Source organism: Passer montanus, unplaced genomic scaffold, assembly GCF_014805655.1.
Source record: "Passer montanus isolate IOZ18808 unplaced genomic scaffold, ASM1480565v1 scaffold4, whole genome shotgun sequence".
Taxonomy (NCBI): domain Eukaryota; kingdom Metazoa; phylum Chordata; class Aves; order Passeriformes; family Passeridae; genus Passer; species Passer montanus.
The window spans coordinates 9,246,380-9,262,621 of record NW_024368818.1 but is presented as its reverse complement, the minus strand read 5'-3'; the positions used below and the strand labels follow the sequence as shown (position 1 = coordinate 9,262,621).

The window sequence follows — 16,242 nt, the reverse complement described above, 5'->3', positions numbered from 1 at the left end:
TGTAAGGTGAAAATTATGTTGCTGCAGATGCTCTGAAACATCTAACATCAGGCACACTCACAGGAGAAAAAATACTTGGCCTTGAGTCTAATTAAGTGTGAAGAGACTTTGAAATGTTTTTTGGTTTTTGTTTTTTTTTTAATATTGATGTTGTTAGTGAATGAAAGTTTTTTACCACATCAGTCTTCCAAGTGGGAGCAGCCAAAGGTTCCCAGTGAAATACCATAATGTTCATTCAATGGATCACAAAGGCATTTTTAGTCTGGTACATTTAATTTTTTTTTAATCAGGATAATATATTTGGTATTGTGCTCATTTAAATACTACATTGCTTGTCACACTACATTTGGCAATAGACCTCTTCAAATATATTTAACAAATTGTTCCATGAGTAATAACTACATATAAAATATCTTCAATGATTAAAAAAATCCGTATGTATTTTCTTCATGAAATACAATATATACATTACGATCTTATAGTTTTAAGGTACATCAAATTTTGGGTTTAAACAAATTCACAGTGTACATTTTACCTCTGTAATAAAAATGTTCACTTTAAAAGTGCCTGGACCTCAAACTGTGTATGTGTATTTCCTCTCTCTGGGTTTATGGAGAGTGAGGGTTTACCATCAAGGAGCACTACAGCAGATCCAAACTGTGTATTACAGTGACCAAAAACTAAGACTTCTGATTACTGAAAGTGAACATTGACTGTCCTTGATCCTGTTACCTCTGATCCTGACCAATTAATTTTCTGAAGAGCTTCTCTCAGATGGAAGATGTGCTTTGAGCAGCATGGCTGAATGAACTGCCCATGGTTTCAGCAAACCAGGCCCAAAATACTCCAAAATACAGGTGGAACTTCAATTCAGAGGCCAGTCCTGGCCAAGGGAGATGGCCAGGGACCATCCAGGAGCCAAAAGGCAGTGGAGTTACCATCACACTGCCTTCCAGCCTAAGGTCACACCAGTTGCCTGTGCTCTACTACCTTTGAATCCTCACTTTCCTCCTTCTCCCTCAGAGGAAGAAGCCTCACAAGTTTCTAAACCCTGAGTTCATTTCACCTGAGGCCCACAGGACACACATTGCTCCCCATACTCAATTTGTGGCTAAACTTTCCGGCCAAGCTCTTCCTCCAAAGCATGACAAACACTCACAGGGCAGGCTCAGTCCCCTACCTGTCTCCAAGTGATTTAAAAATCCATTCTAATATGTCTTTTTTCCCTGAAAATACACAGTGATTCCATAAACAATTTTTAAAAAAGAATTATCAATAAATCCAGCTGGAAACGAATCTAGACCAAATAAAAATAATCTCCAGCCTAAAAGGGAAAGGCAGAAACATACTAATACATTCCACAGTAAATAAGTTTCACAAAGCTAATTTTAAAGCAATTACTGACAAGCCTTTTTAAGTCTTGTTTCATACAAGTTTTTTACAGGTGTGTTATGCACCTGGATGGCATGTTATAATTTTTCACAGCCCTTTCACTAATCTCAAAAAAAAAAAAAGCTTAAAGAGAAGCAGAGATGCCCAATGTAATGTATGTTTATAACACTTCCAGAATTAGTGACTGTCCAAAGAGAGAAACACAAATTACTGTATTAACCAATGGAAAAATTACATGGAATTTATGCTGTTTCTATCTGGAAAGACAGAAACCAGCTCACTGTCATTCATGGACACTGTTACACAACAAACAGCCAGACAGAGCATGGGCTAGCTCATCTGCAGTTTATTGCAGTGGGCAGGGGGAAAGTGTTGGAGCTTTCTTTACCACGTGGAGTGAAGATTCTTCATGAAAAGAGTCCTAAAGAATACAGCACAAGAGCTGAGCTGTCACCAGTGGAAAAAAGGACGAGGGATGCAAATCCATAGAAGATGAGATTTCATTATTTTTTTGCAACAAGATTGTTTTGTTTACTATCCATATGGCTGAAGAAAATTTAATAATTTAAACAGGTTTAACATAGAGAAACATGGTCCCCATGCATGACATTCCCAGAATTCAAAGAGAGGTTTGCACCTAACACTTTAGTATCTTCCACCTCAAATAAAAATGTTGCATTCAAACCCCTAACCTGCAGTTTGGGAGGTCAGTTCAAGACATAAAAGCTGGAGATCTTGGGAATTCTGAAACAGATTGGAATATCAAGGGTTAATTATTTTGGATTAAAAAAGGTTTTCTTCCAGCCTCCCAGGCTCAGAAACAGCTTTTCAATAAACTTGGTGAAAAATATTTCTTCCCTAATTCACTAACTCCCATTGGAACCCAGGGTATCCTTGCAGGATAGTCCAGTGCTGACAGGGATCAGTAGGGCAAAGTACAACACAGTGCTCTGAGTGTCCTGATATCTAACTCTACACGGAAACGTTCATAAGTTTATTTTAATATCCTACACATTCTTAAGAAAGGGAGTAGCTTTTTTTTTCTTTTTTTGCTAGTTGGGAATGCTGGAAAAATTAAATAGCTTTTGATATATGTATATGTATAAAAGCCTGGATTTTTGTCTTTTGCTTCACTAAAATATATGTAAGAATGGTTACAAAAGGAAGTTTGCAAAAAATAAACAGTTAACAAATGCTATGCTTTTAATCTTTTGTGACTGAGCTCATCAAGATTCCACTGGAATTCTAGACGGTAAATTGAGAACTTAAATTATCTCATATCAACTATTCTTCAGCAGGTAAAGAATAAATATCTTTACTGAAGTGGTATGGTCTTCCTAATGTAGACCTAGAGGATTTGCCACTGTGTTTTTTCAATAAAGAATTGGAATGATTTAATTTCTGAATCTTGTTTAGAAATGTGAGCTAGACTTTAGGAAAACCAAAATATGGCTTTAAGTGATGTTAACATTCTGTTGCATATCTTGTTTTGGTTATCTCTTGCTTTCTTCTTCCTTAGAGTCAAGTGACAGTTTTTCCCCAAGTTTCCTTATAAGTTCTGCCAGATCTTCCGAATTCTGAGATTTTTCCTCAAGGAGTTCATACCGGAGACTTGAAATGTCCTGTTTAATTTCCTTCAATTCACCTGTAACAGATTTTAAGAGATCACAATATTAAGAAGCAAAAGAAAAAAAACAGCATATCCAAATATCTCACAATTATGGTTTTTTTCTGCATTTCTTTGTTGAAACAGAGGAAGTAGATATTCTGCTGCCCACTGGTGAATCATAGGATAGTCTGAGTTGGAAGGGACCTACAATGACCATTGAAACCAGCTTTAAATGAATGGTCCACATGAGGATTAAACTCAAAATCTTGATGTTATTAGCACCATGCTCTGACCAGCTGAGCTAACCTCAGCAGAATGGTGTCTTGGGGATAGAAATATGAAAATGCAGTTCAGGAATCAAACAAATCTGAAGGCAAAAGTGTGAGAGACCATGAGTTCACAAAACTCACATGATTTATTAATGGAAGATGCTGTTCTGCTGCAAGAGAGATCATAGAATCAAATCATAGTCACAGAATCATTTAGGTTGGAAAAGACCTCTAAAATCACTGAATCCAAGCATTAATCCAGCACTGCCCAGCTCACCAGATCTTTAAGGAAGTAGATGATCTTTAAGGGCCCTTCCAATCCAAACTATTCTATGATTCTATTATTACTAGATGTAGCAACACATTTTAACGGTTGTCAGATCAGTGATAGTTTCTGACAGGAGAGAAGAGACATAAATCCCATCTCCTCATCAAAAACATGTTAATTTTACCTCTTGCACTTGTAAACAAATGAAGTGAATTAAGTATTTTGGAAATATGTAACCACTTTAGTCTGTTTTGATTCTCTGATGAAACATACAATTCATCAACATACTCACCTTCATTGACTTCATCACTTTCCTTATCTATCTGAGCTTTCAACACGTATCTTTTAATAAGACGCTTCATTATTTTCTGCAGAGAAGAAAGAAAGGAAAAAAGAATTTTCTTAGTTGGAGTAATATTGTTATGACATTTCAGAGTAAGAGCTCTTGTCCTGATTTCAGCTGGACAGAGTTCATTTTCCTCTTAGTAACTGGTACAGTGTGAGTTTTGGGTTTAGTATGAGAATAGTGTTGATAACACACTGGTGTGTTAGTTGTTGCTGAGCAGTGATTACCCAAAGACAAGGACTTTTCAATGCCTCATGCTGTGCTGCTTAGCAGGCAGGTGGGAAGGAGGATAGTTGGGACAGCTGAACCAAGCTGGCTGAGGAATATTTCATACCATAGAGCATCATGCTCAGTACAGAAACTGGGGGGGCTTGGCCTTGAGGGATGATCACTGTTCCTCTATCTCTCCTTTTCATTACTACTGCTACTACCACTACTACTATTTTTTTTGTTTTATTTAAATTAGTGAAGTATTATTATCTCAACTCACAAGTTTAACCTTTTATGATTCTCCTCCTCTGGGGGCAGTGAGTAAGCAACTGCGTGGTACTTAGTTGACAGATGGGTTAAATTATGACACCTCTGTTACATTCTGTTGCATTCAGATACCTCAGTGTAGAACTTGACAAGTTAAAGAAACTGAATGTAAAAATCTCTGTTTTCATCTACAGGTGATATTTAGCCTTTATGATTCTGTATATATATATATCTATGAAAGATGATTCTGTATATATATATATATATATATGAAAGATACATAACTAAAGACAATCTTATGAATGTTATACTTCATTAGCTTTAACCTACTCCTGGAGCCTGTAAGCACTATTAATACAGTTGCACTTTTGATCTCCAAGTAGATGAAGCCACCTGGTCTTTCTTGCTACCCAAAGATTATAATGACCCTGCTTAGCATTGCTAGCTGCTAAACCCTTTTGTTGTCATTTTATTTGCACCTATTTTGATATATTTGCTAAGTTATGTTTTCTCAGTGTAGGATTTGCCTAAAGAAAATGGGATGCAAAATTCTAAGTTTTTAAGTGTCTCAGCTGGGACTCACCTAACCAAAGACAGATACTTTATAATGTAAATATACATATCTGTCACTTTTATTTCCTTCTATGGATAAAATGAGCAAACCTGAGAGCACAGCTCATCTGAGACAACTAAAACTGAGCAAAGAGCTCATACCATGAGAATGACCAACCTCTCTGCTAATAATAAGGGGAATCTAGGCCAGCAAATTTATTGTAAATTTTACATTTCCAGGAAAAAATGAATTCTGGCCCTGATTCTCCCAACAGTTCAAATTACTTAAAAAAAAGAACGAGGTATCCAAGTACATTTTAGGATATGTATTTCTGCCTTTGGGTTTAATATTTTCATAGGGTGTAGTCCATGACAACACGATACTTCTTAGCTTCCATTTTGAGATAGAAAAAATTCATAGATTTACATGTCTGCTTTTGTCTCCACAATAATAGAGCTGACCAGAGCTGGTTTTGAGGTGAGTCATCCCAGATTAGTGGTCCCGGGCCATCACTACAGTCATGCTTACAAGGTCAACAGCAGTACTGTTTATTATAATTATCCAAGAATGTTTCAAATATGAAGCCATGCTACATGTTTATGGGGTAGATTTTTAATCTTAGTATCTATCCCTGCATCATAATGAAATTGGCTGTGAAAAAGTGAGGGAGTTTTTGGAACAGACTCCTATAGACACTACATAAAATAAAAGTGGAGCGGAGCTAGCCTGCCCAAGGGAAAATCTCTCTTGTGGTCAATAAAGTATACTCATTTTCTGTGCTTTTTTTCATTCAGATTGTCTTTTTATATTGCCCAGGCAGCTCTTGCTTTTTCCTTTCCACCAACTTTGTAGTATTATAAGAAGGAAAGAAGTAGTCTCTGGACCAGAATAGCAGAATAGCTGAGATTTATGTGGACTGTGCTGGGTCTCTTTATACTTAACTGCACAAAAGGTCATTGCAGTTATTTAGGAGGCAAAGGAAAAACAGACTGCATTGATAGGATAAAGGCTGACAGATACTTGCAGTGCTTGAGGCATTTGTATGTAGAGATGTGTCACAATAAGCTGATCTGCTTCAGCAAATAGAATGGAAAGATTTTGGGTTTATTTTTGAATTTTTCAGTTCACATTGTGCAGTTGAGGACTCAACTCTAAAATTGAAAACATTTTTCTAAGGCACATAAATACATTGCACTATAAGGGTGCCATTTAAGAAAAAAAGAGGAGTGAAATTGTACTGCAAATACCTAATACCATTTCATTTATTCCTGATATATACAAGGTCTGTGGATTTATTCTTGACTCATGTTATTTAGCATAAATTCAAAACTGTCCTCATGCCATCAGTCTGCCAGTTCTACTACTTCTTGATTTTGTTTAAAAATAAAATGGTTTTTACCTGATATTGTCTTGGAGGATTGTTTAAACTGTTTAAGTGGATTTCATCTGAGCTTCTTATACTCGATTGCTTCCTTTGACCAAGCTGAAACAGAAACATTATTTATAGTACAAAATAAATAACAGATCAATATGTATATTTGATGTATATATCCTATGATAGAAAACCTAAGGCATCACAAAATGGTGAACTGGGACTCAAGCTGAATGACTGGGCTGCAGTAAGAGTGAACAGAAACTGCAAAAACAAATGGTATTACTTCAGATAAAGAGCAGGGCCAGTTCAACAAATAGCAGTGCAAGAAATAGAAATCATGATGGATCTGGATGAGAAATAAGTGGGACTGTCACTAAAAATTCAGTTCCCTGAAATTATACATGGTCTAACAGAATTTTTACTCCTTCAAAGGATAGGACCATCAGTGCAGTGTCTCAAATCCTGTGGGATCATTTTGTACTTCCATTGAACTATGTTGTGTCCTAATATATTGAGCATCTACTGATAAAAAGACTGGGGCACTATCAAGCATGTTAAATATCTGTGGGATATGCTGGGATATAATTTGTTGGGGACAAAAATAGGGCAGGATTTGATGCTTACACAGCTGTACACTGAGAATTATTTAAGTACTATTAGATTTTGTTCAGCATTCCATAGAATCACAGAATGATTTGTGTTGGAAGGGACGTCTAACAACAGGTAGTGCAATGCCTTGGCCATTGGAAGGGACACCTTCTGTTAGATCAGGCTTGTATTTTCATAAAAAATGGATTAAATCTATTGGTAAAACAAATTCATTAGCAATCAATATAAAGTGTACACTGAATTTGAGAATTTTTTGTTCTTCAGAAAGATTCACAAATCTATTTGTCCATACTTAAAAAAAAAAAGAGATTATCTATTCAGTCTATGTTTATTTGACTAAGTAAAAGTAATGATAAAAGAAACAGTGTAAAACATATAAAACAATTACTATTTCTCTAACATATTAACCTATGTGTGGACGGGCATGTATAAAAAGGGAAAGTTGCTATATTTTGTGCTTGAATAAAGCTACTTCAGGTATTTTTAATGTATATTAGAAAGTATAATCTTATCAAAATGTTTTAACTTAAACTAGGTATCTGATTTATAATAAAAAATAATGGCTAGTGAGTTTCCACAATCACTACGTAATCACTACGTTTTTCAGAATTTTAGAACTAATTGTACTCTCTTGGGCCTCATTGACAATACTGGGTTAAAAGAGGAAAACAATCTTCCTGCTATTTCAGCTCCTGGATTTCTCATGCACCATTTTTGGAAATAATACAGTAGAATAAGAGTACGATCATGCTTCCTCTGCAGCAGCAGAGGGAAGTTGCCTTGGGTATTTACAATGTATTTTATTACATATTTTAAAAGCAATGTGTCATGCTGGTTACCAGTTTCAAACTTATGTTACCTTGTTTCACCTCAAAAGTTAATCCACTGCTCAATTACAATTTGATTTTCACTTGAAATACAAAATTGGAAGGATGTGTCAAGATGAGTTACGACACTGCAAACTTGTAAAACCAGGCACACTGTAACGCCTTTATGTTAACCTTCACCCTCCAGCACAGTTTTTAAGATAATGATTTACTCTTAATTAGCCACCTTGAAAGTTGGCAGGCAAATCAGAAGTGTGTACCACTTATGTGTACCACTAACAGGACACGAAATCCACTGTAAATTGCTCAATGACCACTTGGTGGCAGAGACTGCCAAGATTTCATTATTGCATTTAACATTTTTTAACTTTCTTTAAGCTCTCTTTAAACTTCATGCTCATGGCTTTTTCCTTCTCCAAAACTATTACTAGAGTGCACTCAGCCTGTCACATTGGTGACTGACCTAGAATCCATATTTTCAAGTTAATATTTATTGAATATCGGTAACCAGAGGGGAAATGATAAATAAAATTAAATAACATTAAATAAATTAAATAAAATAATTATACAAATCCCAACCAAAATAACTCTTCTTATAGGTGAAATATGAAATGCAGGATATATGGATGATTGTTCTTTGAAAACACCTTCATCTTTAAACCTGCCTCTCATTTTATTATTCTCTTGTATTACTCAAAATGCAATGCAATCAGAATAGTAATGAAATTATTTTTGGTGGGGTTTTTTTTAGCACTTTATACTAATGTCTTAAATCAGAAGCTGCTGTCAATTTGCAATTCCAAAAAATTGTACTTTTTTGGATCAAAAAGCAGTGCTCCCAGAAAGTGACTCAATTTGTGCTCCTATAACCAGATGCCACTCATGAAATACTGTTTTGCACTAGGAAAGTTAACATTAACATATTTTTCTTGTTTGAGTGAGGGCTTAAAGCTACTTCAATAAATAGTTGTTCCTTACTTATTTTCTGAAGGGCCATGTTTAATGAACAAAATTTAAATATATAATCTCTCACTGCTGATTTTTAGCTCAGGATGATGAACAAATTCAGTGACACTTGAGCAATAAATTTTCTCAATCCCAAGGCAATTTTAAAATTTAGAACAGTAGTCAAAGTAGGTTTTTTAAAAACTCTCCTTTTTCTTGATTTCTTTATTCCTTTTTATTGGTTTGAGTTTCTCACTCAGTTGATGTATAAAATGCCAACTTTAGCCTGAAAAAAGAAATCTATGGATTTTAGTCAACAGCCTGAAAGAAAACATCTTCACAGTCTTTAGTATTGTATTTAGATATGTCTCAGGAAATCAGTTTCTGGTGCACTACACTTTGAACACATCTATGTAAAGTACTTGCTGCTTAGCACTGACAGCATCTGGCTTCGTTTTCTGCTAGCAATAACCAGGGCAGAGCTGGATCTAGGAGCAGCATTTCCTTCCTTCCCACTCTAATTCTTGTCTTCCCACTCACTCTGAAGCTGCTGCTGCTTTTGCACAGAGAAGATGCAGGCTCTGTAGCAGAATAACCCACAGGCTGGGTCTGAATCAATAAACTCCAGCGTGTATTAACATTACTGGGCACTGCAATGCAATGTCTTCCACCAGTAAACTTTTACTCTCCTCCCAGGTAGGACTCACACCAGAACAACTTTCTGTTTTCTTAGGCACTGTTTGGCAACTGGAATGGTTTGAGGACAAGAGGCTTCCTATTCTGTGAGGAAAACTACCTGAATAGGGGCAATCCATTCCTGAATTAGAATGGAATTCCTCAGTACCCAGATAAGCTACCCATGTTATAATAGCACAAAAAAAGACATCAAGTCTGGGGTCTGGTCTTGCCAAATCTCTCCTTATCTTTCCTCAGCTTTTATTTATAGAAGCTCCCTGCATGGGTAGCTCCTTGCTCAGCAGTCATAGCAGCATCAACCCACTCAGCACTAAGTGAATCAAAAGTCAAAATCCCAAAAGCCTGAGAGTGCCTTTGAGAAGTGCCACGACAGCCTCAACAATAATGAATTGTCAACAGTGGATCAAAAGGTAACACAAAACCACTTTAGCTACTTCTTGGAAGTGCATAGGATGGAAATAACTCATAGATTCAGATAAATTCAGCATGTAGAAGCCCAAAAGGTAAGTAAAACTGTAATCATCTGCCAGTATCTGCTGCAAAACCTGAGAAATGAATAAATACAACTCAGATGCTTTATGTTTGTCAATGTAAAAGTTGGAGTTTTTTTAATTTGATTTGCGGTTTTATAGCTGCTTTGGCTGCAGAGTAAGCACATTAATTTAGGATTAGTTATACTAAAATCTGAACTGAGTATAAAGCATTAATATTTGAAGACTTAAAATTAATTCAGGGCTAGGAAAAAATCTGATAAACAATGTTTGCATCTGTACAGCTCTCTTTCAGAGGGACTGCTGTAAAAGCTGACAAACCTGCTACTGTTTTATGTAGAACTGGTAATTACACTTTGCACCTTTCTAGAAACATGCTAGAAAACATGAATTGCTAGGTTTGAATGGAATGATAAAAATACATCTTCTTTCCTTAGTCTGTATAAATGGGACTTATAAGAGTAGCTGTTTTATGGGAACATAAATTTCATGCTAAAAAGTCATTAGACAAGCTTGTAACCCACTTATGTGCTTTTCAAATTCACAAAGTGAATTAGAAAAAGAACCATTTGTTGTTTTCTACCACCATTCAATTTTAATTTTATATGCATCTCCTCAAATGTGCAATTTTAGTGATGGCTTTATCACTCACAGAGGTTTTAAAATTGGGTTGCGTCAGGCAGCTTGAAGAAAAGTTTTGCAAATGTCAGATTCATTAAAAACCTGAGCAAATGCATGTGTCATTTCTGTTAGGTCCTAAATACATTAGGATTAGATTTTCCAAATAAAATGAAACGAGGTCTGTGAAACACTAGAAAAATTACTGGCAATAGAGATGAAACACTTGAACTTAAAAATTTTGACTTTCATGACAGTGCTTGCAATACCTGTATTTGCTTTCATAAATTATATAAACTTACCCAGAGGCACAGGATTTTTCCCTAAAAGTCCATTTTTTCTTTCTACGATTGTGAGCATTTTTTATCTTTTACTCTTCAACTAATAAGTGTGAAAAATGTGCTGGTCACACTGGTGACAGTGAACTGACAGACGCATGTAAGTTCTTTACTGGTCCCCAGTCTAATGACTAATGGCTCTTGCCTACAGGCTCAAGAACTCCTAACCTTGAACAGACCTCTGCTCAAACCACAGCCCATTTTAACAAAGACCCTTCCATACGTAAATTTCCATTGAAGAAAATTTTGTTTTTCCACCATGACAAATTCTTTTTTTTTTCTGTATGTTAGCATATGCTCACCTTTCTACTCACTACATCTGATCAGCTGCCTTGCACAACTTTTCTTCCCTAAGACATTACAAGAGTGCTAGAATAGTGCCAGTCTTTACACTTCCAATACCACCTAACATTCCATGTTTTTCTAAAGCAATTGAAATGATCTATAGCGAGACAGTGCACGAAAAATATACTGACAACAAACTAAGCAAGTCAAATTACTCAGCTCAAGTGCTTTTGGCTGAAGCTGTGTAAGTAGAACAGGTAACAAAATATTTTACAATAAAAGCAAGGAGCATTTTCAGTGGAAGCAGAGACAGGCTACCAAGGGGGAACTTTGGAAACTGCCCAGGCATGTGAGGGTGGCATTAGGAAAGCCAAAGCTTGGCTTAAGCTGGCATTTGCAAGGGCAGTAAGAATTATTATTACAACAGCAATGTAAGGCAGCACAAGGAAAACGCAGGCCTATTGGCAGTAGGGAAAGTGACAGCTGGATGAAGGTAAGAATGAGGGACTTGATGCCTTCTTTGCCTCAGGCTTCATCAACAGTCTCTCAGGCCTCTGTGCTTAGTGAAGGAGACAGGAGACAGGAAGAACTTGACCCAGGCAAGTCCAGAATGCTACATCCACAGGTACATCTGAGACAGCAGATGCACCCACCCCCTGTAAATATGCTATCATCTCTGAAGGACCATGGGTATTAGGAGAGGTCCCCAAAGGCTGGAGAAAGGCAAATGTCAGATCCATCTTTAAAAAAGGTCAAAATTATGATCCAAGCAATCCTGGGCCACTCAACCTCCCTTCAGTAACTGGCAAAATAATGCAATGAAAAATGAAACTTCTTGGAGCACACGCAAGAATGGATGAATGGAAAAAGTAGGTGTGTATTTATGTGAAAAGTAAGATATCTTTGACCATCTAGATGGCATTCTGAGATAAAATGACTTGCAGATAGGGGGAAAGCAGGAGATGTCATTGGACCTGAATTTTAATACATATTGTAACTATTCTATTCTATTCTATTCTATTCTATTCTATTCTATTCTATTCTATTCTATTCTATTCTATTCCATTCCATTCCATTCCATTCCATTCCATTCTATTTTCCCACATTAGTGACTGATTCAATATGAATTAAGTATGTTGGGAAATTCATGAATAAAGCAGGGTAATAATAAAAATGAAGTTAAAATTGACTTTCTCTTCTAAAATTAGCAGTTAGTATATACAAGAAAAAATTACCTTGTTCATCTCTGCGTCTTCCTGAAAGCTTTTCTTTTGGCACAAAAATGGTTTAGAAATACATTTTTTTATTCTGATTAGGAGATACAGCAAAGATTTTGGGCTTGGCACTAAGTTGAAGGGTACTGGAAGAGTTCTCCCTTCTTCAAAGTAAGAAAACCAAAGTTTAGCCCTTGCAAATTTCCATTCTACATCAGCATCATCCTGTAAAACAGAAACACAGCAGTTAAGACTGTTAATACCACTTTGACTACTGAAAATGCTCTAGCTAAACTTTATATGTATTTTAAGTGTAATTGGCTGAAGTAAATCTCAAACAAATCAAGATTTATGAAAACCAAAATTTCAATGAATGGAACTGTTCTTATCAATCCATTTAAAATAATGCAATTGCAGAAGAACAGAATGGAATTTATTTAAATATTGTTTATTCCAGAATGAGTGCTAATAGTTTGCAATACAGGATCACAGTGACTGACTCTATTACTAGTCTATAGACTATTACTTTAAACATGAAGATGAGGTGATTCTTACCTAATTTCTTTAATTTTCTGGAATATATGACTAAACCAGATATACTATAATCACCATGGTTTATCTTTATAATTTTGATCACCAAAACACTCCATTTATTTACTCCTGTAAAGTTTAAGAGCGTTTTCTGCAGAAAGGACTGACATCAGCTCAAAGTCCTGACTCAATACTGCTGTACCTCTTCTTAGAGGCTGTTTTGTCCAGTCACTGTATTTTTAATGCTCCAAACCTGATAGATTTGCCCTGTGGCCTCCTGATCCAGAAGAATGTGGATGTCCCTAGACAGTGTACTGCTCTTGCTCTAGCTTGACAATGCTACGGGCCCCAGTCAGAGCCCAGAATGTGGGACCAAAGTGGAGTCAAAACTGAGTTTGCTGCTTTGGCAAGAGCATCCCCTAGGAAAGCCTGGGATGGCCCAGCTCCTAGAGATCTGCTTACTTTTTTCCTAAGCACTGATAATGATTTAGCCCTCTGTTTTCCATGGATTGCAAAAGGTCATGCTGGATTTCAGTAGCCCTGCTATTACTTTGACAAGTAAAGCTTTGTTCACTGCAGAGGTCTAGAGCAATACTTGCTTCAATGAAAGAACACAGCATGCTGAAGACCTGCCTGCAAGGTTGAGGCACAGGAAAGAGAACATCCTTGCAGCTAGGAGGACACTTCTCAAGTAATTACAAATGAGGCAAATGAAAGATTCACAAAGTCACACCATGTAGCCCATACTCTTCAGGAACATCACACTGTTCACCAGTAGTTTCTTATTCCAGTCAGGTTCTTACTATTGCAAGGACATTCAGCCAAGTAATTGCCAGGTATTTTACAATAAATATGAACAATGGAATTAATATTTTCTTCTAAAATATTCCAAAAGCTTATGTGGTACTTGTCTTAAATCAGATGTCAATAAGAAAATTTTCCAGAAGCCTGAGACAATTAGTTGTAACAGTAAATATGGTGATATTTTTAGCATAAATGGACTTTTTACCTCAATTTCCTGGAATGAGCTGTTGATCATTGCGATAAGCATGTTCAGTAAGACGATGACCATGGTAACATTATAGACTCCATAAAGAACATAACCAATATTTTCAATAAATTTGTGTTTATAATTGATAACAACTGATTTAACTTCTGAGAGTCCAAATATAGCCCAGAACAATGTTTTGAAACTTTCTTCAACACTAAAAGGAGAAATTGGACACATGCATATGTTATTGAAGAAAAGCTGTATATTCTTTGTACAATATAGAAATTTGTAGAATTGTAGAAATTGCCAGTTATCATTTTTATACAGTGTACAAATTTTTCCATTATCATAATGTTGAGCTCTACCTCAGTGCATAAAAGCACTGTCTAATTTCATGGGTACAGGCTGTTTTATAACACAAGATTCCTAACACTCAAAACTAACAATAAAATCATCTGATTCAGATCAGATGGTTTGAGGAATCATATATCCATCCTCAGAAGAATATTACAATGATTCACTTGTTAACTACTTTAATCTACATGCTACAAGCTTGCTGTTAATATGAAAATAAATTTTAAAAATAATTAACTTGTAAATACTTCATTTAAACTGCACCATTAGTTCACTTACTGGGAATTATTTCACCATTAATAGGACAAATATTCTGAAACTATGAAGAAAACAGGATACCTGATGGCAAATCATCAATTTTCAAAAACATTAGTCTTATGGACCATAGTCTTTCAGCTGAGTTTTCACTATTCCACAATTCCAGGGTAAAGTCATGGTGTGGAAATAGTGATTTTTTTTTCCAGGTTAGTTAATTTAAATGCATGTATTTCCCCTTGATCAGTTTATAAATAAACATAAGTCCAAACTTCTGAGGTACTTTTTCCTGTTTATCTCCATCTGTTTGAAGACTTATTTTCTCTTGCTTTGATAGAGATCTCAGTTCCCAACACCCAAAAATACAGTAAAATTGCAAAGAACATTTAGAGTTACTGTTAAGAAAATAAAGGTTACACTTTAATCAGTTGTACTTACGTTGTGAACGCTTCATTTTGTTTTGCCCCCAGATAGTAGGAATAGAGATTAAACATGCCTATCATGAAAGCCACAAACACCATGATAAATATCACCATGAACTTGAAGATGTCTTTCACAGTTCTGCCAAGTGATATCTGCAGTGGTCCAAAGCTTTCATTAGCTGGTAAGATGTAGGCTATCCGTGAGAAGCTTAACACCACTGCAATTGCATACAGCCCTTCAGAAATGATCTGAGGATCAGACGGATCCCAGTTTATTCTGGCTGGAAACAAAAGATGAGAATTCCTGTCAGTATAACATGTGCTTATCTATGGGAGGCCTTTTTGGACCACCTGCTGCCAGTGCTCTGCCTAATGTAGCCCAGGATACCACTGGCCTTCTTTGCTGCACAGGCTCATGTTCAACCTGGTACCATCAAGTTATGTTTGCTACCCTATGGAAAAACCTGGCATTAAATACTAACTACTAATACCATCCATACATAGATGCTCTTCAAACAGACTTCACTGTACATGCATACATGAAAAAAAAAAAGCCTCAACTAGTTGCTTTTAGGACTTATGTGAAATTTTTAACTTTCCACTAAAATTTATAAAGCTACAATTTAATGTGTTTCAGAATATATACATTTTAATTGCTTTGCTTCTCTGCAGTCTAGAGAACGCAAAAATGTAACCTTTTCAGAAATAGTATCTGAAGCGCAGAGTAAAGACAGAAGCTGATATAATTTAGTATCTAGAGAAAAATATCTAATAATGGTAAGAGAGATGGTGGTGTTGAGAGCGAATACAAGTAAACAGTGCTTCATTTTTTCCTCATTTGGGCAAAATACCTTCTAGGGCTTCCCAAATATTCCAAGCAAGTTACTTAACATTTTTATCTCTTACTGGTACAGAGCATGGATTAAGAAATATTAAAGAAATATAACAGAGTCTCTGAGCAAATAATATATAAAAGATATATTGGCTTATAATAGGTTTATGAACTTCCTGTATCTCATTGCTCAGTTCTGTCCCTGCATTACAGTACATTCCATTCAAAGCTGCAGCACCACAGACTGGTTTGCAAGACAGTATTGTATATTTGAATAGATTAAAATGATCTAGAAAAGGCGTGGGTGACAGTGAATTTATTTTGATATTAGTTCATTTCAGTGCTGTCTAGAACAGTCTACAAAAATATTTACAAACACAGCCAGGGGAACTGTGATCCAATCATAGAACACCCTAAGTCAGAAGGGACCCATGAGGATCACTGAGTCCAGCTCCTGGTCCTGCACAGCCCCATCCCCAGGAGTCACACCATGTGCCTGAGACTGTTGTCCAAATGCTTCTTGATCTCAGACAGGCTGGTGCTGT

The 16,242-nt window shown here is 36.1% G+C and overlaps 1 protein-coding gene across 1 annotated transcript in view; it reads right to left on the bottom strand.

The window, feature by feature from the left end:
• Positions 1-267: 267 nt before the first annotated feature.
• The window catches only part of TRPC6 (transient receptor potential cation channel subfamily C member 6), a 79,248-nt gene continuing 63,273 nt past the window's right edge, over positions 268-16,242 (bottom strand). Inside the window, exons 7-12 of the mRNA XM_039718720.1 lie at positions 14,882-15,146; positions 13,853-14,048; positions 12,334-12,537; positions 6,314-6,397; positions 3,831-3,906; positions 268-3,037 (exon numbers count right to left, since the gene is read on the bottom strand). Coding sequence (XP_039574654.1) covers positions 2,886-3,037; positions 3,831-3,906; positions 6,314-6,397; positions 12,334-12,537; positions 13,853-14,048; positions 14,882-15,146 — 977 coding nt within the window. The 3' untranslated portion in view covers positions 268-2,885. The remainder of the gene's footprint in view (positions 3,038-3,830; positions 3,907-6,313; positions 6,398-12,333; positions 12,538-13,852; positions 14,049-14,881; positions 15,147-16,242) is intronic.